Source organism: Eptesicus fuscus, chromosome 20, assembly GCF_027574615.1.
Source record: "Eptesicus fuscus isolate TK198812 chromosome 20, DD_ASM_mEF_20220401, whole genome shotgun sequence".
In the NCBI taxonomy this organism is placed as follows: domain Eukaryota; kingdom Metazoa; phylum Chordata; class Mammalia; order Chiroptera; family Vespertilionidae; genus Eptesicus; species Eptesicus fuscus.
The window spans coordinates 28,539,664-28,564,219 of record NC_072492.1 but is presented as its reverse complement, the minus strand read 5'-3'; the positions used below and the strand labels follow the sequence as shown (position 1 = coordinate 28,564,219).

General features: G+C 39.8%; 1 protein-coding gene across 1 annotated transcript in view; it reads left to right on the top strand.

Annotated features, from left to right (window-relative positions):
* Positions 1-239: 239 nt before the first annotated feature.
* The window catches only part of AATF (apoptosis antagonizing transcription factor), an 87,026-nt gene continuing 62,709 nt past the window's right edge, over positions 240-24,556 (top strand). Inside the window, exons 1-4 of the mRNA XM_008149510.3 lie at positions 240-481; positions 1,444-1,635; positions 4,231-4,662; positions 5,136-5,273. Of these exons, the coding sequence (XP_008147732.2) occupies positions 391-481; positions 1,444-1,635; positions 4,231-4,662; positions 5,136-5,273 (853 nt within the window). The 5' untranslated portion in view covers positions 240-390. The remainder of the gene's footprint in view (positions 482-1,443; positions 1,636-4,230; positions 4,663-5,135; positions 5,274-24,556) is intronic.

Sequence of the window (24,556 nt, the reverse complement as noted above, 5' to 3'; positions counted from 1 at the left end):
TATTTCCAAGCACATCTCGGACAAATCTTGAGGAATATTTTATTCGAGGGGGACAACGGCTCGCATCGCTATCCCTGCTGAGCGTCGGCGTCAGCCACGCACCCGTGCGCGTTCCCGCGCCTCCCAACACGCCCCTCAGCGCGCACGCGCGGCCGGTCGGCGACCATCCCTTCAGCCTCGCGGGCGCTTCCGCCTTCATTCCCGTAGTGACGCCGAGGCCCCGCCCCCTCCCGGAAGTTGCCCGCCGGGAGCTGGGCGCCGGGCTCCGCGCGGTTCCTGACGGGCTTTGGGAGGCGTCTCCCGGAGGGAGGACCCAGCGGGGAGAGAGCGTCCCGAGCTAGGGCCGCACGTTCACGTGCGCGGCCCGGAGCGGAGTGAGACCGGGTGACCATGGCGGGGTCGCAACCCCTAGCGCTGCAGCTGGAACAGCTGTTGAACCCGCGACCACGCGAGGCGGATCCAGAGGCCGACCCGGAGGAGGGTGAGGTGACTGGGGCAAGGCCACGTGCGGGCCCGGGCCGCGTGTGAGGGCCGCCTCCTTCTCCCTGTGTGGGGAGAAACTGCCCCCCCTCCCCCCCGGAGGGTTGCCCCGGGCTCCGGAGGACGGCTGGGCTGCTGACACGCTGTCCACGGGAGACTCGGTGCTCGGGTGGGCGGAGCGTCCCGCGGACTGTGGCTCGGTAACTGGGTCCAGGGCTGTCGCAGGGAACCGGAGTCTGGTCGCAGGTTGGGAGTTACTTTCAGGAGGCTCTTACAGGAATTGTGTTAGAAATGAGGAGGAGGAAGTCTCCTCCGTTTTTAAAACCCTGCCTGTCCCTAAGAACTTACTGGAGAATAAAGAAGTAGATTTCCATGGTGCCGCTTAAGTCTCTTTAGGCCTCAAGACACTTGCTCAGGGGCTGATGAGGGAGACTCAGTTCGGTACGCTCAGGTTCAAGGTCTAGTTGGGAGTAATCCTGCTTTATTTAGACTTGAGTCAGAAAAGTGTGAGGAAGGGAGAATAATGAAGGATAAACGTGAGTGCTGGACTGCGTTTTAGGAATATCAGTTGAAGGAACTGGGGCTATTTAGCCAGGGTAAGCGGAAAAAACAACAACAACAAAAAAACAATCCAAAAACCTCCCCGAGGGATAGGATGGAGTGAGGACAGAACATGAAGATGGCTGACAGACAATGTTTGAGTGACTGTCATACATGGAAGAGGAATTATACCCTAGTTTTATGTGATCCAAGGCATAGAAATATATACTACTTAGTAGATACAGAGTTGGCTTTCTGTTCAGGAACAGCAGTAAGGTAGAGGACTGCCTTGGGAGGTAATGAGTTCCCTGTTCCTGGAAGTTGGTAGGGATTTCCTAGAGGACATTCAAGTATGAACTGAAAGGGTTGGACAGGGTTACCATTAAAGTTGGAGATTCTGATTGCTTTTCCCCTCACCCCCAGCCACTGCTGCCAGAGTGATTGACAGGTTTGAGGAAGGAGAAGATGGGGAAGGTGACTTCCTGGCTGTGGGTAACATTAGAAAACTGGCATCAGCCTCCCTCTTGGACACAGACAAAAGGTATTCTGGCAAGACTACCTCTAGAAAAGCTTGGAAGGAAGACCAGTGGGAGCATCCTCTGTCAGGTTCTTCTGGTGAGTGGATACATTTGCATGTTTTTTGGGGGTTTTGTTTGTTTGTTTTTTTGCATGGTACTCTTTCTCTTTCTTCCCTAATTTTTTAGGGTTAAAATTCCCCCTCCCCCTTTTAATGAATTTTGCAAGACTAGTCTATGTACCCCCACCTATGATCTTAAGAGAGATCATTGATTTAGCTTTAGAAAGGGCCTTAGAGGTACTTAATTTCCACTTCATAAGGAATCAGAAGCCTGAAGGTATTAAGTTGCTACACTCCTTATGTTTAATAGTTCACTGTAAAACGGAGTAAGAGAAAAGGCAGTGCATATTGGACATTGAAGAGGCTGTGTATTGAAAAAGCATTGCCTCTGATAAGCGTGCTATTCAGGGATTTTGATCTTTTTCCTTCAGTTTTTCAGTCTTACATTGGGTCACTTTATGACATTAATTTGTGAAACTCATCTTTTGCCATTACAAAAATAACATAATCCTTCCCTATTCCCTGCAGGAGTGTTAGAAGATGTGAGCTTATAGTTTTAAAGCAGAGTGGAAGAAGTGGTTGCATATGGTAATTACTGAGTGGATGTCATTTGATTTTCATTAAAGAGATCAGAGGTGTTATGTTGAGAATCCGCAGATAATAGAAAACAAACTTTCATTTAGGTTATGATATATATATATATATATATGTATATATATATATATATGATTTAGTCCTTGATATAGTTCTGCAAGTTCCTGATAATCTCATTTCACATTTTTTGCCTAGAGACTGCTAAAGAGACCAGTATGAGACAAATATTATAGTACTTATTGTGTTGTCACCATGTGTCAGGCACGGTAGAAAACGCTTTAAATTAAATTCCAAGAATCTGGGACACAGTAAGTCTTCAAAAAATGTTATCAACATTATCATTACTTACATAATTTCATTTAATCTTCCCAATAGCCTTGTGAGGTTGATACTATTTATTCCCATTTTACAGATAAAGAAATGGAGGGATAGATTGGTTAAGTAACTTGTTTAAGGTCATATAGGTAGTAAGTGGAGGATCCCAGACTTAAGTAAGGCAGTCCGACTCCAAGAGTACTCTTAATTAGTACTCTGTAGGAATGTTTCTTAATTTGAAAAATTGTATACCTTTAAAGAACTTTGCATTTAGTTTTTATATTTGTATATTTGACAGATTTCCCTGTGTCTTTAGTTTATATATAGTTTTTAAAAGAAGTACTGAAGGCCTCTCCACGTTTTCATAAAATCTTTATTTTATTGAAGAAAGTTGTTGGTAACTGGTCCCTGTGTCTAATAATTATGTTTGCTATACATAGGACCCTTATGTTCTACCATGTAAGAGATAGGATAATCAGTGAAAACCCTAATCAGGTGATACCCTAAGGAAAAGTAAAATCAGGAGCTGTAATTAACATTCCATTTACTGTAGGATCAAGTTCAAACTCCTGGTAGCAACTCTGTAGTCATATCTCCTACCATTCTGCACTCTAGTGTACTTTTATGGTGCTGGATCTTTGCATATGCTGTTTTCTCTTTCCCCTTTCTCTATATGATGAGCTGTTACTTACACTTAATAAGTAAAATTATAATGTCTCCTCCTACACATGAAGCCATCTCTCACCTTTGCAGGTGAGTTAAGTGGTTCCTTATGACATTGTAACATAATTACTGGTGTGCATATCTACCACTCCCACCAGACTATGAAGCCTTCCTCATAGGTATCACATTCTATTTGTCATTCCTTAGCATTTTTCTATGCCTGGCTCATAATAGGTGCTTAATCTATATTTTCTATATTTATAAAAGCCTAATCTATATTTATAAAAGCCTAAGCGACCTTAAGACCGAACGTCTGGTCAACTGGTTGCTGTGATGTGCACGGACCACCAGGGGGCAGACGCTCAATGCAGGAGCTGTCCCCTGGTGGTCAGTGCACTCCCACAGCGGGAGCGCCACTCAGCCAGAAGCTGGGCTCATGGCTGGCGAGTGCAGCGGCAGCGGCGGGAGCCTCTTTTGCCTCCGCAGCAGCGCTACCAAGCGGCTGAGGGACCCCACCCATACATGAATCTGTGCACCAGGCCTCTAGTAAGTATATAATAAATTGTGTACATTTGTGTGATAGGAATTATGCATTTGGGATAGTTAATGATAATGTATATGTTTTTAGATGCAGTTTTGAGAAAACTGGTAATTCCCTCACACCATTGAAATCTGACCATTCTTCAAGGTCCAGATCAAGGACTATCTCTTCCTATTTAAGTATACTTAAATTCACTTGTCCCACAGTTAAAATCTCCCTCTTCTCTGGGTTATCAAAACTTTGTTAAAGCTTTTAAGTCTTTTCTGTATAATTTTATGGGTCTTTCCCACTAGAACCTTTATGTTAGGATTGGATTTATGTTTTGTTTATCTTTGCTTCTCCATTAGCATTTTATAGATAATAGATGTATAATAAATATTTATTGGATTGAGTACAATGTATAATACTAGTACTTTAAAAAAAATAACTGCCATGGCCCTTTAGATGAAATGAAAAATACAGCCTGGTATTTGCCTCAAGGTAACATCCATTTTCTTTCCTTCTTCTCTCCCTTGTTTAGACAAGGAAATATCTGATGAGGAAGAGTCTGGAGATGGCGATTCAGAGGGGCTGGGTCTGGAGGAGTCTGATGAGGATGCCATGAGTGTTGCTGAGGAACAGGAGTGTGGTGATGATGGGGACAATAGTCTGGCCTGGAGGAAGGGGAGCAGAAGCCGCTCTGGGAAAACACCAGGCTTCAGTATCCAGAATATCAGTGACTTTGAAAAATTTACTGAGGGAATGGATGACCTTGGTAGCAGTGATGATGAGGAAGATGAAGAGGAGGAGAGTGGCATGGAAGAAGGGGATGGTGAAGAAGATTTAGAGGGTGCCAGTGAGGAAGACAGGGCTGAAGACAGGAACAGTGAAGATGATGGTGTGGTGATGACCTTCTCCAGTGTCAAAGTTTCCGAGGAAGTGGAGAAAGGCAGAGCTGTGAAGAACCAGATAGGTTTGTACATGGTTTGCTTATTTTTCAAAGTGTCTGCATTTGATGTCCTTTTTGTTTGTTTGTTTGTTTGTTTTTGGCTGTTTGCTCTCTCCTGTGTCCTTCCAATTAAGTTTGTGACATGCCCCACTTACCTAGAAGCCTACAGCCCCATTCCTCTATGCTTAGCCAGCCATTTCTACACTGAGCTGCTTAGTTGGTTCTGCTCTAGTACTTCCGGCAACTGTGGAAGATTGAAGAGGAGAGTGTTTTCTCCTCTCTTTGGGCTTAGCATTTTCTCTCATGTAGCACATATTTGCTTCCAAGATACTGAATTTATTTCCTATAACAGAGAGTGTTTCCATGGCATGAAAAACTGTGATAAAGTTGTGTTGCTTAGAGACAGACTGGTGTGATTTCCTGTCCTTTCTCCTCTCCCCTCTCCTCCCCAGGAAGATTATATAACTGAGGAATGGAATTATTTTTTTCTTTCTCAGCATTGTGGGACCAGCTCTTGGAAGGAAGGATCAAACTGCAAAAAGCTCTGTTGACTACCAATCAGCTTCCTCAACCGGATGTTTTCCCTGTTTTCAAGGACAAGGGTGGCCCAGAATTTGCCAGCGCCTTAAAAAATAGTAAGCATACTTATTGGGATACTTTGCAGCACCACAGAGTTGAAAAAGAGAAGACGTGGTTTTCATGATAACATGGTATAAAAGAGTAGTTTTTAACTTAAAAAAAAAAAAGCAATATACTTTTATCAAATGAAGATAAATTTGGTTGAAATGGATTGGGTGCTGGAGTCATGTCTGTTCTGTTTTTCTTACCTCCCCCTCTGCTCCTTGGCTTTCTGAGTTCTTTTAATGTTCAGAGAACATTCGCTGAAAATCTATTAGAAAATGAAAAGGAGAGAAGGAATGACTAAAATCAGTTCATTTAAGTTGGTTGTATCACATACTTAAAAGATGCCTTGTTTTGTTTTTGTTTTTATTATTGTGTGATTTCTAGAAGATGCTAAGATCTTACTCAAATCTTCCTTTGAGTTGCATAGAGTGAGGCAAGATGATGACTGCAGAAGGAGGAAAAAAGTTTTAGAAGAGAATTGCTGAGCTGTGAAGGCCAACAGTTTTAGGAGAAAAAAGGAATTTAGGAATATTTTGGTTCCCAGTCCCCTCATTTTACATATGAAAGAACTGTGGCCCAGAGAGAACCAGTTGCTGAGAATTACAGAGTTTGTACATGCAAGGCAGAGAGAAAACTCCAGCTTTTCTGCCTCCTGTGTGCTGTGTGCCTGTGTGCTCAGTGGCACCAAAAGACTGGGGTAGAGAGAGATTTGGGGCTAGTGCACTGTGGTTGGGATCTCTATTCCTCATTTACCTGCTGAGGCTTAGTGTTTTCATTTGTTCTTTAAAACTTATTTTTATCTTATAGCATTAGGGTTGGAAGGGAGCTGAGGAGGATTTGATACCTACCTTTAGGGAGCTTAAGCCATTCCAAATAAATAGGTAGGATTTCTAGGGAAGGAGATTTTGTGGACCTTTCACGTAGGAAAACATGTGGTTTAATTAGAAATTACTTCCTAGAGTCCAGTATTTAGATTGTATGTCCTGCCATTCTTGAAGTCTGTTTCCTATGTGAAAGTCCTGGTTAATCCTTCAGAAACCCTGCAGATGCTGTGAGGGTGGGTCTTTTATATCCATCTCCCAGCTTTTCCCCCTTCCTCCCTTAAATGATAGATGGCCAGTTTTCAAAATTTTTGAGATTTTTGGAGCATTTCTCTGCTATCTTTGACCTAATCCCTGGTTTGCCTTGGAATGAGACCTAGATTATCTGAAATGTTTTTGTTAAAGGCCTTTTCCATTTTGTTACTTAATAGTCTTTTTGCTTGAGCCTTTACATTTTTTTTAAGTCATCTTAAAATATTGATATTTTAAGAATCAGTATCATGTATAATGGACACATTTTTATTCTTGGATATAATTTAGTATCTTTAGCAGTTTTAACGTTATATTTAACTTTTACAACAGTTCTGATTTTTTTTGGGGGGGGGTATTTAACCAATTGCCTCTTTGCCTCATTGATGAACTCCAGTTAATCTGATGGATGTCTATTAATTTGACGGGGTGGGCTATGGTGGAAGAAGGAGAAGAAAGGAATGCTTGTTTGATACCATATATTTTAAGATGGGAGAGTGGGGAGTTTTCTGATAACCAGAATTTCTGCACATCTTACAGGTAGTTAATTTTTGTTTGTTTTCAACCTTCTGATGACAATATGACATAACATGTTATATACCTGCCTGTCTTGGTAAACAGACTTTAAGAAAAATGTCTTGACTATTTTATTCTGAATGAAGAATTTATACTGTGTAGTAAAGCTGGTATGGAACATAAGCTGAATTTGTGCTGACCTCAAGTAAACACTGGAACTTAACTGTCTTTAAGTAAATCTCTTTTCAGTTTGCTTGGTCTTGCAGTAGTTAAAGTCAGACTGTGTGGGTTTAGATTCCATCTCTGTGACCTTGGGCAGGTTACTTAACATCACTCTAAAATGGTGATAATAAGGTTGTGAGATTAAAGGACATGATATAAAGCCTTAGCACAGTGTCTGGCACATAGCACACTACAAATATTAGGGATGGGTATTATCTTTTTCTGCTGAAAGAGGTATTTGGCAGTGTTCAGCTATGTGAATGATGGGCATCATTGTAACAAACTATCCCCACTGTCTTCAGTGTTTTTTGACTTTTTATTAGTATTTATATTCCCTATATAATCTAAATTAACCATTTGTGCTGGAAAGTGGGTAGTGTTTTATTCAACTACTAGAGGCCCGATGCATGAAAATCATGCAAGAGTAGGCCTTCCTTCCCTGGGCTGTCAGCACTGGCTTTCCTCTGGCACCCGGGACCCAGGCTTCCCTCACAGCCCCGGTTTTGTCGGGAAGGTCATCATCCGGTCTAATTAGCATTTTGCCCTTTTATTATTATAGATAATACTTACAATTCAGCTTATGCCTACGGAAAGGTGAGCAGATATTTCCTTATTGCCAAACCCAGCCTCCCTGAAACGTTCAGTCTTTCCTGAAAATATTTCCTGTTGACTTTGGTGACATTACATATGCTGTTTGGGTTCTCCTGCCTTTCTGATTTCTTCTCATCTCAGACTCTTCTTTTATGCTCCCAATGTCAGTTTCATTGCATTTAGGATCCTGTTCTCAAGTAGTGTTTTCTTGATATATTCTCTCCTTGGCACTGTCATTTACCTCATAGTCCTAACAATAGTCTCTAAATCAGCAGACTTCCAGCTGTATTTTAGCCACAGTAAACTTCTGAGCATGTCTTTGTACCTTCAGTACCCTAATGTCTACTTTTCAGAAACTAAACAAATATCTCCTTCCTTCAACAACACACATATGCACTTAGTCCCCAATCACCTTGACGTTACATGTTAGTAATTAACTCTTTAACTGTGAAATAATTTCAAAGACATTTTTAAAATATCTTAGTAGCAGCATAGTGGTAAACCATGAAGTAACCTTGGCAAAATTAAGGGATCTTCTGTATACAAAACCATTTCTCTAAAGAGATTAGCTTTTCCTCTGATTTTCTTTTAAAAAGTTCTCCAGTATTAGGAGGAAGGTCTTTTATGTTGGTAGCAACGATATACAAGGAAGAGTGCAAGCTACTTAAGGAAAACTCAGCATGAGTTATTTAAAACTTTTCATTATGGGATATATCAAACCTACATAAAAGAGAGAATTGTACAATGAACTCATATACCGTTACCAGCTAAGTAATATCAATCTTACTTCATCTGTACTTATACTAACTCTCCCCTTATTTCTGGATTATTTTGAAGCAAATACCAGACATCCTATTATCAGTAAATCAGCATGTATCTCTAAAATAAAAGGATTTTTTTTTTTAAATCACAACATCAGTATTTCACATAAAAACATTAACAATGATTTCTTAATAAGCATAACTGATTTTAATGAATGGGGAATTGAGAGAACATTTTTGTAACAGGCCCTCTCTACTGTCTTTTTCAGAGTTTGCTCTATAGCTTTAAATGAAGTGATTAAAGGAAAGCCAAACTCCAGCCATAATAAGTTGACCTTTTAGTGAAATGCATGTTATTAATGTATTTAATGAGATGCATTACAAACTGCAGTGAGCACCATGTTTCATTACAGGTCCAAAATGCAATATCATTAAAGACCTTTAATAGAAACAATGGTTGACATTTTGATATTTCCCATAAGCAAAAAAAATCCAAGAACACAGTATAATGTAATATAAATATAGAGGCAGTGTTGGAATTTTTTGCTTGCCTAAGAGTATAAAAACAAATTCCATTATTAATAAATCACATTTTGTTTGCCCCCCTCATCTTCCCACATATGATTCATACTCATCTTCTCATCTCTCTGTGGTCCTTCCCCTGGCCCCTCAACTATTTTGACTTGAATAGACTGAAAACTTGAATTCTTAATTGACCCTCAACACTAATAGATATCTTAAAGAGTAACTTTTAAAAATTTTGAATAAGTCATGGGCAACCACAGTGTCTTGAAAATGTTCCTGTTGTTTTTGTATTTTATGTATTTTTAAGTAGGCAATACATTCACATGGCTCAGAATTCCAGAGATACTAACAACTACATAGAATTCTCCTTCCCATTCTTGTACCGCCCCCCACTTCCAGTTCTCTATCCCATAGGCAACCGATGTTATCAGTGGAACCTCTCCCTTTAATTACTTAGTTGCCTTAGGTGACTAATTCATGAACATCTATTTCAGTGTTCTCTCTCAATTAACACTTTATGGGTTCATGACAGAGTTCTCACAAATGGTCTGTAGAACCCTGAAATATTTTTTAATTACTTGGAATTGGTTTAAGTATTGCTTGGGATGAAGGCACTTGCAAGCTTCTCCAAGAGTAGCATTGTATAGAATTATGGACCTTTATCACTGTGGACTTCATTTAGCCAAGATCATATAAGATTGATCTTTTTGTTTCAGAAGATGGCTGTCATTTTTTAAAATAGCTTTACTGTTCTAATTATAAAATTATGTTACGCTTACTTCAAAAATTCAGGAAATATATCTATATATATAAAAGGCTAATATGCAAAGTGTCCCTCCCCTTGGGAGTTTGACTGCTTGCTATGATGTGTGCTGACTACCAGAGGTGGCGCGGAACGAAGGAAGGCCCTGGCCGGCAGCCAGGGAAGGGAGGCCCCAGCCGGCATCCAGAAGGCGCCAGTTGGCCCTGGTCACTGGCCAGGCCTAGGGACCCTACCCGTGCACAAATTTCATGCACCGGGCCTCTAGTAAAAGCATAAAGAAAAAAAATAAGGTTTACCTGTACCCTGCTGCCCAGAGATAATCACAGTTGTTATTTTGACATATCCTTTCAGACCTTTTTCTGTGCTTACACATACATACCCCTTTTTAAAATGAAATTGGACTCTTAAAAATATGTATTATTTTGTAAACTTATTTTTTCGATTTAACTTATCATTTCATGTTAGTATATTTAGATGTACATCAACATTTTCAGTGGCTACAGAATATTACACTTTATAGATTTACTGCAGTTTGTCTAACCAATCTATATTGATGGATGCTTAAGTTCTAGTTTTTCACTTTTATAAAGTATGCTTTGATAAACATCCTTGTACGTACATATATGTGCAGTTTGTCTAAAAGTAGCACTGTCCAATAGAAATGCAATGAAAGCCACATCTGTAATTTTAAATTGTCTAGTAACCACATTATAAAGGTAAAAAGACAGAGGCAAAGTTAATTTTTGTAAAATCTTATTTAACCTTACATGGCAAAAAATTTATTATAATTTTAACATGTAGTCACTATACAATTACAAATGAGGTATTTTACATATAGTTTTCCATGTTAAGTCTTGAAATTCTAAGTGTATTCTACATTTTCAGTGCATCTCAAAATTTGGACTAACCACCTTTCAAGTGCTCAATACTCACTTGTAGCAAGTGGATACTGTATTGGACAGCACAGATCTGCATTCCCAGGAAATGGAGTTGCTAGGACAGGTATTGTATGGTACCTTTTATTAAAAAAGGCTTTTGGAATATGTTGAGAAATTGGCCCTAGAAGAATTGTAACAATTGAAATTACCATCAGTAAGTTATGTCCTGCACTCCTGCCACCACAGAATATTATTTTTTTAATTTATTTTTTACAGAGAGGAAGAGAGAGGGATAGAGAGTTAGAAACATCGATCAGCTGCCTCTTGCACACCCCCCACTGGGGATGTGCCCGCAACCAAGTTACATGCCCTTGACCGGAATCGAACCTGGGACCTTTTAGTCCGCAGGCCGACGCTCTATCCACTGAGCCAAACCGGTTTCGGCAGAATATTATTTTTTTAATTTATTTTTTTCTTTATTGATTAAGGTATTACATATATGTCCTTATCCCCCCCATTGCCCCCTCACCCCCAGAATATTATTTTTTGATCTCTTCTTTTTTCCTAGGTGGGAAATGAAAGCAATCATGTCTTCATGATAACTTTCTATTTGATATTTACATATACCTGTTGACTTAGCATTGAAATATAGGCTATGTTTTGTCTTATTTATTAGCAAATGAGCTCTGTGTAGGAAGACATTTGGTCCCTCTTGAATTACTACCTATTTTGTCCAACCTGGTTAATTAGGCACTTATATTATCTAGAGAGTAAAGCAAGTGCTTTTCCAAAATAACCAAGTATTGCAACCAGGAGCAGAGTGTCAGACTTCCCCAGTGATTCCTCTTGCCCTGAAAAGATGAGACGGAGCTGTGAAAGCTTCAAAATTATGGAAATTTGTTTTGTTTTGGATTTGTTAGGAATTAGGGTTGTCTTTAGCTCCAGAAACAATTAGTAACTCATTAATAGTAATGAGTTAGATAAGGCAGCAACCCTGGCTAGTAGTGAGTTCCAGGTAGGATCACTCTGTTATTCATGATGAAGTTGTACACCGAATATTGGGAACTTTGTATGGACATTTAATTAACCTTTCACTATATTCCTGGCCAAAAGAAAAAGAGGGAGAGAGGAACAGCTTAAATAGTGCTAGCAATTCTGCCTGCCATTTTATTGAGTGAGTGAGTGCCCTGGAGTAAGCATGAGAGGGCAGCTGGATCAATTATTTTCTGTTCCTGAATACCTCTCATCAGACACACTATGTATGAATCTAGTGTTTAAAGTTATAATATGCAAAAAAAAACAACCCACAAACAAACCCACACCAAAGTGACAGCATGCAGTCTTTGTATAATGGTCCTAAACACAATTATTCGTTTAATCAATGAAGTAGCTGCGTGTTCTAGTGTTTGAGGGGAGGAACTGAATATGTTGAACTTGTGGAGAGACAGCATGGTGCTGAACTTTATGGGCAATTTTAGGGATTTTTAAAGTAGTTTTGTTAGAACTTGATTTTTGCTTTATTCTCACACTTTAGATTTCAGAGCCTAACCACTGCATAAAATGCTTACTCTATTGTTACTTACTTCTTAAAACCTATTCTTAAATCATTTTATGAAAATTATACTTGAATATGATAAACAGTACAGAAGCATTCTGGAAGACAAGAGTTCTTTGCCTTATATTTAATCTCATTCTATTTCTGTTTTGCTCCTGTAATTGTAGATACTTTGTTTTATGTCTCTATTCTCTGGTATGAAAGATGAGAATGTGCCTGACAGGGTAGGTAAATGAGGATTGAGAATTGAACATTTAGTTTTGCAGCATGGTGGTCATCTGTGATCTTAATGAGCAGTTTTAAAAAAATATATTTTTATTAATGTCAGAGAGGGAGGGAAAGGGAGAGAGAGATAGAAACATCAATGATGAGAGAGAATCATTGATTGGCTTCTTGCACCCCTCCTACTGGGGATCAAGCCCACAACCCCTACACATGCCCTGACGGGGAATCAAACTTGTGACCTCCTGGTTCATACGTTGACGCTCAACCATTGTGCCACACTGGCCAGGCTAGTTCTTTTTTCTTTTTTTAATTATATTTTTAACCTCTTTTGCTTTCTGAATGTTCCTTTTCAATATCTTACCTAATAATAGACAAACATGTAAATTGATGGTACCTTTGCTACGCCCATAGCCCATCAGAGTGACTATGCAAATTAACCCAAAAAAAGATGGCGGTTAATTTGCATACATAGGCGCCCAGCGCCTGTGTCCCAGGAACATCCTAGCACCCAGGTCACTGTGAGGTAAGGCCTGGTGCAGGAGCGGACCCCCTGCGATCGATCGCAGGGAGCTGGGGCTCCGCTCCTGCTCCAGGCCAAAAGCCTTCACCCCCTGCGATTGATCGCAGGGAGCTGGGGGTCCGCTCCTGCTCCAGGCGAAATCCGGAGGCTTTCGGCCTGGTGCAGGAGTGGACCCCCTGCGATCGATCGCCTGGGCACAAGCGGACCCCCTGTGATTGATGGCAGGGAGCTGGGGCTCCGCTCCTGCCCTAGAGGCTTTTGGCCTGGGCAGGCCTGGGCAGGGGCGGAGCCCGCAATCAGAGGGAGCTGGAGGGCCCCTGCCCAGGCCTAAAGCTTCGGCCAGAGGCTTTAGGCCTGGGCAGGGCCCAGCCCGCGATTGGTGTGAACTATAGAGGAAACACCTTTTCTGACTGCACATTGGCTAAGCTTCCTGTATGCCACTGGTAATAGTCTTAGTAACTTGGGTAATAAGAATCCAAAAAGGTGATCTAGGGTTTTTCCACCACACTTCTGGAGAAAAAAATGAAGGTCTGCTGCTGGAGGGCTAAGAAATGTCATATCCTGCCCTAGCCAGTTTGGCTCAGTGGATAATGCCTCAGCCTGCCGACAGCAGAGTCTGGGTTAGATTCTGATCAAGGGCATGTACCTAGGTTGCAGGCTCCTCCCTGGCTGGGGCCCAGATCAGGGCTCATGCAGGAGGCAACCAATCCGAGTGTTCCTCTCACTTTGATGTTGCTCTCTGTCTTTCCCTTTCTCTTCCACATTCTCTAAAAGTCAATGGAAACATATCCTCAGTTGAGGATAAAAAAAAAGAAAGAAAGAAATGCATATTCTATGAAAGACACATCTTGAAAATGCCTAAAGAAAGTTGTCATTTTTTCTTGGTGAAGGGACTGGAGTCCGTGTTGATGAAAACACCTTGGTGGCTATGGTGACTGGCAGTGGCTGTAGCAGTGGGGTGATGGGGCTGGTGCCTTCCCCTGATCAGCCCTGGGGAGCGGGCCTAAGCCTTCAGTAAGACATCCCCTGAGGGCTCCCAGTATGTGAGAGGTGGCAGGATGGGCTGAGGGACCCCCCCCCCCCCCACTCCCAGTGCATGAATTTCGTGCACAGGGCCCCTAGTAATTAATATGCTTGGAGTATATTATGTACATTTAAAGCTTTTTTTGGTTTTGTTTTCACTTTAGTTCCTAAAATTGTTCCTATCTCCACCAGCTTTTCTGTTTACCTTTGACAGTTTCCCTTTCTTTTAAATTTTCACCCAAGTTATACATGTATATAATTTGAAGAGTCAAATAGTTTGACAAAGCTTGTTATGAAAACCAGATTCTGCTGGCTGTACACATCACCCCCTTGCCATAATCTACTCTACCGAAGAAAAAATTAAATTTTTAATTCTGTTTTTTTGGGGATCCATAGGATTTATCTTTATATCTCTAGTTAACATGTTTTGTTTCTACTTGATTTTTCCGTTCTAGGCATTATCTATTGACTCTTCATTATGAAAATGAGGATTTAGCTCTCCTACTACACTCATAAACACCTCCTTGTCTCTTCATGGTTATATTGTAATTTGGTTAGATCAATAGTCAGTGTTTACAATATTATGTCTATGTAAACACTGTTCACAGCTGAGCTGAGTAATATATATATACTATGATTATTTTTCCTTTCCCACACTCCATTTTGTTTTCTAGAGTTAATAATTGTTCCATTTTTATTTATTTTGTTTTTTATGCAGTAATTCAAACCCAAACTTTACTCTGGTTGTCTAAATCTCTCCTCAGGATATTCAGTTGCATCAGATATTCTGCTGATTTATCTTCCTACAGAAGTCTCTCTTAGCGCCTTTTGACTTGCTCAATCTGAACTGTTCACTTTCTGTGCCCAGCTAATGTGCTGGCATTACCTTCACTTCTTGCTTCTGTGGCTCTTCTCCATATTCCAGCATCTTTCTTGGCTTATCCCCTTACATTGGTAAAGCACATTCTCTTGTGGCTTGCTAAGAAAGGGTGCATGAGAGATCAACTTTTTTAGACCTTGCTTGTTTGAAAATACCTTTATTCTGTAATGACACTCATCACAATTCTGTTTGTATATAGAATTCTATAGAATAGTATTCCATTGCCTTCCACCTTACAAAATTGCTATTGATAAGTCAAAAGCCATTCTGATTCCTGATCTTACTTTTTCCCCCTCCATTTTTGGATGCTGGAAACTTCTCTTTGTCTGAAGAATTCTGAAGTTTCATGATGCCGCCCCTTGGTGTACATGTGTCCTCATTCATTGTGCAGAGTACTTGCAGGGTTTTTTCAATCTGGAAACATAACTTCCAGTCCTGGAAAAGTTTCTTGAAATTACTTTGTTAGTGATTTTATTACCTCTGTTTTCTCTCTTTCTGGAAGGTCTATTATTTGGTGTTAGACTGTTCCTCTGGTTCTCTCTTTTTTTTTCTCTCTTTTTTTTTTTCAAGTTCTCTCTTTTTCTTCTCTCTCTCTGGTTCTACATTCTAAGACAATTTCTTTAGCTTTATTTTCAATTTCTTCTTTGAGTATTTTTTTCCTTTTTATTGAATTTATTGGGGTGATACTGATTAACAAAATTATACAGGTTTCAGGTGCAGAATTCCACAACACATCATATGTTCACTGTATTGTGTTTTCACTGCCCCCAATCAAGTCTCCCATTTCCCCCCCATTTATTCCCATACTCTCAGCCCCTACCCACCCCCCTCCTCCAGTCTTCACCATCCTATTGCCTGTGTCCGTGGGCTATGCATATCTTCTAATATAATAAAAGGCTAATATGCAAATTGTCCCCTCTACTGGGAGTTCGACCAGGGGGCAGGACCGGCTGGCCAACCTTCTGCAGCCCCTCCCCCTAGCTGGCCCTGCTGGACTCCACCCATGCACAAATCCGTGCACTGGGCCTCTAGTACATATATGTTTATATGTTTAATTTTTAAAGAAACTGCCAACATGTTTTCCAAAGTGGTTTTACCATTTTAAAATCTCACCAGCATTGTGTAAGAGTTCCAGTTGCTTCACATCCTCATAAACATTTGATATGGTCAGTCTTTTTAATTTTAGACATTCTCATAATTGCTTAGTCAATTGGCTTTTTAGCTTATCAAACTGAGTTGCTGTCATCTCTCTCATACTTTGTCCTTTCATTGTGGGTTTATTCTAAAAGTTACTTTAATCAGTGGACTAGAATAGAGAGTTCAGAAATATGGGTAATTGACATTTTACATAGGTGCAAAGTCAGCTCAGTTGAGACAGGATAGTCTTTTCAACAAATGGTGCTAGAACAATGTACATTCCCTTGCAAAAAATGACCTTTAATCAATAGCTCACACTTTAGACAAAAATTGACATGAAATAGATCATTGACATAAAACATAAAACTATAAAGTGAAGAACACATGGGAAAAAAATCCTCATGACTTCGTTAGGCAAAGAGTTCTTAGATACAACATCAAAAGTACAATCCATGAAAGAACAAATTAATGATTGGGCTAAATCAGAATAAAAATTTTGCTCTGTGAAAGATACGTTATTAGAATGAAAAGACAAGCTAGAGGCCTAGAGAAAATGTTTGCAAATCACATATTCAACAAAAGACTTGTGTTCAGAATATATAAAGAACTCTCAAAACCCAACAATAAAAAACACCCATTAAAAAGAGAACGAAAGCCCTGGCTGGTGTGGTTCAGTTGGCTGGGCTTTGTCCTGTGCACCGAAAAGTTGTCGGTTTGAATCCTGGTCAGGGTACATGCCCAGATTGTGGGCTTGATTCCCAGTAGGGGGTGTGCAGGAGGCAGCCAATGATGTTTTGTTTTCATATCACTGTTTCTCTCACTGCTTCTCCATTCATTTTTAAATATATATTTGAACAGAAACTTTTCCAGGGAAGGTATATGATGGCAAGTAAGCATATGAAAAAATGTTTAACATAATCATTAGTGTTGAGGTAATGCAAATTAAACTCACAATGAGATACTACTACTTACTTACTAGAATAGCTAAAGACAAACACCTGACAACACCGAGTGCTAGCAAGGATGCAGAGTGACTGGAACTTACATCTGTTACTAGTGGGAATGCAAAATAGGACAGCCACCTTGGAAAACAGTTGAGCAGTTTTGTTTTGTTTTTATAAAGTTAAACATGTATTTGCCAGATGATCCAGCAGTCCTAGTCTTAAATATTTACCATAAAGAAATGAAAACATATGTCCACACAAAGACTTGTACATGCTTGTTTATAGCACCTTTGTTGATTATCACCCAAAACTGGAAACAGCCCAAATGTCCTTCAGTGGCAAATGGGTAAACCAATTCTGGTACATTACTCAGCAATAAAAAGGAACAGACATGATAAATGCAAAAACTTGTTGAATGTCAAAGTTATTATGGCAGTGAAAGAGTCTAGTTTTAATAAATTATGTACTTAAAAGGATACATATGTAATACTATATGTAATACTTTAAACAATAAAAAAAATAAATTATGTACTTCAAAATTCCATTCTGATGACATTCTGTCGAAAAGGGATGGAGAGCCGAAACCGGTTTGGCTCAGTGGATAGAGCGTCAGCCTGTGGACTGAAGGGTCCCAGGTTCGATTCCGGTCAAGGGCATGTACTTTGGTTGCGGGCACATCCCCAGTGGGGGGTGTGCAGAAGGCAGCTGATTGATGTTTCTAAATCTCTATCTCTGTCCCTTCCTCTCTGTAAGAAATCAATAAAAAATATTTTTTAAAAAAAGTTTTTTAAAAAAAGAAAAGAAAAAAAAGGGATGGAGAGCTGGCAGAGGTTAGGGGCGGGGGAAGGGTTTGATTATATAGGGGCAGGTCTGCTTTCTTCTTTGTAGTTTCTATTTTCCTCTTCAGTAGCCTCATTTCCTTGGAGTGTATCCCACCTGTTTTTCCACAGTGGCTCACTGCTAAACCCTGCAGTTTGGCTTGATTGTGAACATTTTGCTTGGATTGAGGGAGGGGCTATAAATAGTTGTGTGCTGATTCCCAGATAACTCTGGGAATATTTCTTATAGTAATGGATATGTGATACAGTACTTCTAGGGATGGAGGAATGGGCTGCATCAACCTATATTGTCATTTTTGCTTGAAATATATATCTTTGGTACTAAAACCTGACCCAGAAGAGAATAATAGATTACACAGAGCTTCTAGATTTTGATGTGGGTTAGAACTGAAAAATGAGATGTCTTTAAACTCTTTTTCCTTCTCTCTTTGATAAGTGATATGATATAATGTGGTTTGGACACTCAGAGATTCCTGAGATTCCAGGTTCTGGTTGATGATTTACTGCAAAATTGCTTATAAATTGAAGTAGAAAATGTTTTGCAGACCTGGCAGCTTTCTGGCCTCACACCCATTTGTCACCCAGCATTTCCCTTTGTGTATAGAACAAGAATTAATTAGGCTGCACTGCAGGAAAAGTTTATGGCTATAATTTATATAGGATGAATTTCTTTTTAAAGAGACAGCATTGTTTTGTTATACCTATATACATATAAGTGTGGATATAGAGAGTGTGTTTTTTCCCTTCCTTAAAACAGTGTGTATGAGCTTCTGGAGTAAACACTCGTTTTTCTGCTTAATGCAAGTGTTGGTGGAATAGATGCTTTTATAGTGATTGCTTTCTGATTAAACTGTTGGCTTTTTGTTTCTGGTTTTTTAATTTATTGTGTACTAGTGAGCAGCACTGTTTTAGGTTTGCATTTTGGACATTGGTCCGACTTGACTGGTTTGAGAGCTTTGTATTCTTTTGGTCTCTTCAAAGACTTAGGATTCTGTTGTGTGTGGGTATTTTTTAGGGTCTTGCTCATTCAATTGTTTTCATAATCAATGCAAGTCAGAACTTGCAATTTGTTCCTGATTTGCACATTAAAGAGCTCCATTAATTAAGAATCCTAGTGTTTGGCATGTTCCCGTAGGATCTGTGCATTATTTACATGGTAAAAGTGCAAGATGCAAGTTTCTCAGTGTATGGAATCCTTGGTCTAAACCAGAGGTGGTCTCCATCTTGGTGTGTAAGAAAGGAGTGTAGCCCTGGCTCGGGTGGCTCAATTGGTTGTGTGTTGTCCTGTGCACCAAGAGTTGCTAGTTCGATTCCCCACAGGGCACATGCCTGGGTTGTGGGCTTGACCCCCCAGTAGGGGGCCTGCAGGAGACAGGAGATTGATGTTATGTTCTCACATGGATGTTTCTCTCTTCTCCCAGTCTAAAAAAATCAATAAACTATTCTTAAAAATAAAGGGAGTTGAAGAATGAAAGGCAGTTAAAAAAGAAAGGGAATATGAATAGCAGTTGGAAACACGAAATCAGTTCACTGGTTCATCAGGTTCTTTCTTTTCAGTTTTAACCATGGCTAATGCTTATCTACTCGTAATGTATTTTTCTAATAGTAGCCAGTCTATCTTTAAAAATACTATGTGAAGCTGCAAAGCGTTTTTCAAAAGTGTAGAGACATTTTTTCCCTGAAATTATAAACTTGCTAGGGATTTTATAGGACTTAATTTAGTTTGTCCTTATGCTCTTCCATTAATATATATGTAAGTCCTGGCCAGATAGCTCAGTTGGTTAGAGTGTCGTCCTGATATGCCAAGGTTGGGGGTTCGATCCACAGTCAGGGTACATACAAGAATCAACCAACGAATGCATAAATAAGCGGAACAACAAATCATTGTTTCTCTTTCCCCTATCCCTTTCTCTCTCTTTCAAAGCCAATCAATAAATAAAATTTAAAAAATATGTAAACAATATAGATGTATGTAAAGGAGAAAGTAAAAGTTCTCTCAGTTTTAGTTTTCCAAATCCCTACACCTCCTCCTCAGAGAAAACACTGTGGGGTGTATTATTACAGACATTTTAATGTGTATATATTTTCTCTGACTAGATTTATTTTTCCATTAAGTGTTAATGGAAGTTTGACAAGGAGAGGAGATGGGATAGGGGGTAGCAGGCGGTGTGAGGGGAAAAAAAAAGGCTATAATGTTACTTATGAATTATCTTAGAGAAAGTCTGTATCATGATACGTTTAAGACACAATTCTCTCTTGATTATTATAATTATAATTTATAACCTATCTCCACATAAGTTTGCCTAGATGATTTGCTTTGAAAATTTGTTGTACTTGGACAACACTGGATTGTAGCTGAGTTCTTTGATAAATTTTAATTACCTTTCATATAACATTGATTGTTTTGCTGAGTGTTTAGTCTCAAATCTACCAGATTTTTTTCCTGGGGGCAATTGAGTAAATTTGCCTCTAGATAAATCCAAATTGCTACTATTTTGAGAAAAGTTCTTACTAGCTATTCATTCTGTTTTATGCAAGGGGAATTTTTAGAGGTAGAGATGCTGTTCAGTTTTGTTTTGTTTTTAAATATTTTTTACTATATTTTTTATTGATTTCAGAGAGAGGAAGGAAGAGGGAGAGAGAAAAATATCAATGATGAGAAAATCATTGATCTGCTGCCTCCTGCACACCCCGTACTGGAGATGGAGCTGGCAATCCGGGTATGTGCCCTGACCAGGAATTGAAATATGACCTCCTGGTTCATGGGTCAATGCTCAACCACTGAGCCACACCAGCTGGGCTCAGATAGTTTTTAAAGGTTCTTACACCCTACAGATGGTACATAATCTAGGCTACATAAATGTCAGCTATGGTGAGGGCTGGGGAAAGGGCAGAGACAAATGTTCTACTCCAGTAATTATAAAGTATTTCTGGTGTCTTCAGTATGACTTATCTATATATATATCTATATAGATATATATAAAAATAAAGTGGTAATATGCAAATTAGCCAGGACGCCATGATGTCACGATCGCTCAGGAGGAGGCTGCGTGTGCAGGTGGGCGGGAGGGGACTGCGTGCGCGGTGAGGCAAGCCATGGATGGCGCAGGCCCGGAGAGAACAGGGCCTGCCAGCCGCATACGCTGGCAGTCCTGCCTCTGCGCGTGAGCTGCAAAGGAAACACCTTTTCTGAGCGCTCATTGGCTAAGCTCCCCGTACACCACTCTCAGTGTTCTTGGTAACTTGGGTCGTAAGAATCCAAGAAGGCTATCTAGGGTTTTTCCACCTCACTCCTGGAGGAAAAAATGAAGGTCCACTGCTGGATGGCTAAGAAATGTCATATCCTGCCCTAGCCAGTTTGACTCAGTGGATAGAGCCTCGGCCTGCCAACCGCAGGGTCCAGGTTTGATTCTGGTCAAGGGCATATACCTAGGTTGCAGTCTCCTCCCTGGCCAGGGCCCAATTCAGGGCTCATGCAGGAGGCAACCAATTGAAGTGTCCCTTTCACATTGATGTGTCTTTCTGTCTTTCCCTCTCTCTTCCATGCTCTCTAAAAATCAATGGAAAAATATCCTCAGTCGAGGATAAAAAAAAAAGAAAGAAAGAAAGAGATGTCATATCCTATGAAAGAGACATCTTGCAAATGCCTAAAGAAAGTTGTCATTTTTTCGTGGTGAAGGGACGAGTCCGTGTTGAATAAAACACTTTGGCGGCTACAGCAGCCGGCAGTGGCAGCAGCAGTGGGGTGATGGGGGTGGCGCCTTCCCCTAATCAGCCTGGTCACCTCCTGCAGAGGGAGGCCAGACTGAGGCTTAGGCCCGATCCCCAGTAGGACATCCCCTGAGGGCTCCCAGATTGGGGAGGGTGCAGGTAGGGCTGAGGGACAGTCCCCCACCCCCGTGCACGAATTTCGTGCACCGGGCCTCTAAGGCCTATATAATAAAAGGCTAATATGCAAATTGTCCCCTTGACTGGAAGTTCAACCGGGAGTTCGACCATGGGGCGGGGCCAGCCGGCCAACCACCCGCAGCCCCTTTCCCTGGCCAGCCCCACCCCGGATTGGCCCCCCTACCCCGATTGGGGGCAGGGCTGGCCCACCAACCGCCCACGGCCCCTCCTCCAGGCCGGCCCAGCTTGATTGGCCCTGACTGGGATGGGCTGGCTGTACCCAATCATGCATGAATTCATGCACCGGGCCTCTAGTAAGATATAAGAACATGAATAGAAAGCCATCAAATATTTTGGGATATTTTGAGAATTGGGATAATCAATTTACGTCCATCTTATAAGTATTGTGTAAGTATAATGCTAGATGCCTGTATACACTAAAAATAATAAAAATAGCTCCCATTTGTCAATTGTGCACTACTCTCCATGTACTGTATTAAGTTCTTCACAAATGTCTCATTTAGTTCTCACAGAGGCTTGTGAAATAGGTGCTAATAACTGTGCTGCACATATGAGGAAATCAAGTCTTGGACAGGTTAGTAACTAGTGAAGGTCACACCATTAGATGTAAAGCTAGTACAGAAACAGGTTTGCTCTTGGCCAATCACTATACCTATAGTTTAACTATTTTATTTTATTTTTTCCAAGAAAGTGTGAGGTAATAAAGGTCAAAGCTTAAAGGAATGAAGTCAGGAGTGCTACAGAGATGAATTTGTTGTAAAACGGAAGCTTAGAGTGCAAGTAGTAAATGCATCCTTCAATTTTTCCTGCATACTGTTTTTTCAGTAAGAGAGCTAGAAGGGCCCTCGGGAGATCACCTGACCTAGTTCCTCTCCTTTTAAGTGATAAAGAAATAGATAAACAGGTTTATTTTTCTTATAAATATAGTACATATTCATTATATAAAATTCAGAAAATGGCCAAGCAAAAAAGTAAGGAAATTATGCTCTCGGATCCCAGCAGCTAGCGTTAAGTACTTTTAATATTTTGGTGTGGGTATGTGTATCTTTTCTAGTTTTTTCCCCCTTGTGGGTGTGTAGTTAGAACAAAAATGGAACTATATTCTATATTGCAATCTGTTTTTTCCTACTTAACAGAGATCATGAATATTTTTTCATGTCATTAAATATTCTACATTATTATTATTATTATTATTATTATTTATTGATTTGAGAGAGAGAGAGAAGGGGAGGAGAGAAATATCAATTTCTTGTTCCTCTTATTTATGCATTCATTGGTTGATTCTTGTATGTGCCCGGACCAGGGATGGAACCCAAAACCTTGGTGTATGGATATAAAGCTCTAACCAACTGAGCTACCTGGCCAGGGCTCTACAGCATTATTTTTAATGCTAGCATAGACTTTCCATCACATAACCAATTAATTATTTTTGGACATTTGGATTGTGTCCAGTTTTTCATTTTTATAAATAATACAATAAACATCATTGTTACTAAATCTTTATTCACATCCATGATTATGTTATTGCATAAAATAAATTTTTGTATGTGGAATTAGTATGTGTTCTAAGGATATACTAAATTTTTAGGCTTTTGATCTGTATCGCCAAGTTGCCCTCCAGTGAAGTTATATTAGTTCACATTCTTAAATTCTTTATATGAATGTCAGTTCCCTTTTCCTTGTCATTACTGAATTTTATCTTATTTTTTTCATCTTTGTCACTTTGATAGATAGAAAATGGTTTCTGCTTATTTTAATTTACATTTTTAAAAATTTTTATTTCCCAGTGTTTAATGAGGATAAACTATTTTTCCCTTACATTTCTTGGTTTTTGGTATTTCTTTGGGAATCATTCAGGGGAAATTTCAAACTGTTATAGGGATGGTTAGTCTCCTTGTCAATCAATCTTCTGGCCACCTCTAATCTTTCCTGCTTTTATTTTAATGTTTCTCCTTGTTTGATTTTCTGTTGACAGAAAGAATTACATCTACCTTAGAAGACCTCTCTGTATTTTGAAATATATTTAATCTTCATTGCCTTTTTAAAAATCATAAAAAGCCCTAACTGGTTTGGCTCAGTGGATAGAGTGTCGGCCTGCAGACTGAAGGGTCCCAGGTTCGATTCCGGTCAAGGTCATGTACCTTGGTTGCAGGCACATCCCCAGTAGGAGGTGTGCAGGAGGCAGCTGATCGATGTTTCTCTCTCATTGATGTTTCTAGCTCTCTACCCCTCTCCCTTCCTCTCTGTAAAAAATCATTAAAATATATATATATTTTAAAAAATCATAAAAATAAAATTTGTTTGTAGTAAAAAAGTTTTTTCAGATAGTACTGACCCGTGCCCCCAAACAATACTGAAATATGTAACATGAATTAAACAAGTCCCCTTTTTCCCTACTCTTAATAGTGCTCTTCAGAGATAACTATATTTAACAATTTGGTATATATTTTTCCATATACTTTATGTCAATTTAAACTTTTTTAAAAGCCATAAATGATATTATGCTTTGTATCTTCTCATGTTAATGAATATAAATCTACTTTTTCTTTCTTTAAAAGCAATATTTTGCTATCTTTTCTTTTTTCTATATGTTTTTATTGATTTCAGAGAGAGAAACATCAATGATGAGAGAGAATCATTGATTGGCTGCCTCCTGCACACCCCTACTGGGGATTGAGCCTGCAACCCCAGGCATGTGTCCTTGGCCAGAATCGAACCTGGGACACTTCATTCCTCAGGCCGATGTTCTCTCCACTGAACCAAACCAGCTAGGACTGGACATAACATTGTAACAGAGCCTCACGTGTGTGTGTGTGTGTGTGTGTGTGTGTGTGTGTGTGTGTGTTTAATTGTGTAAGGGGAGGACCGTTTTGTCATTTTTTAGTAATTGAAATTTTATTACACTTTGTTTTCCAGGTAGTTTGTACCCATACATA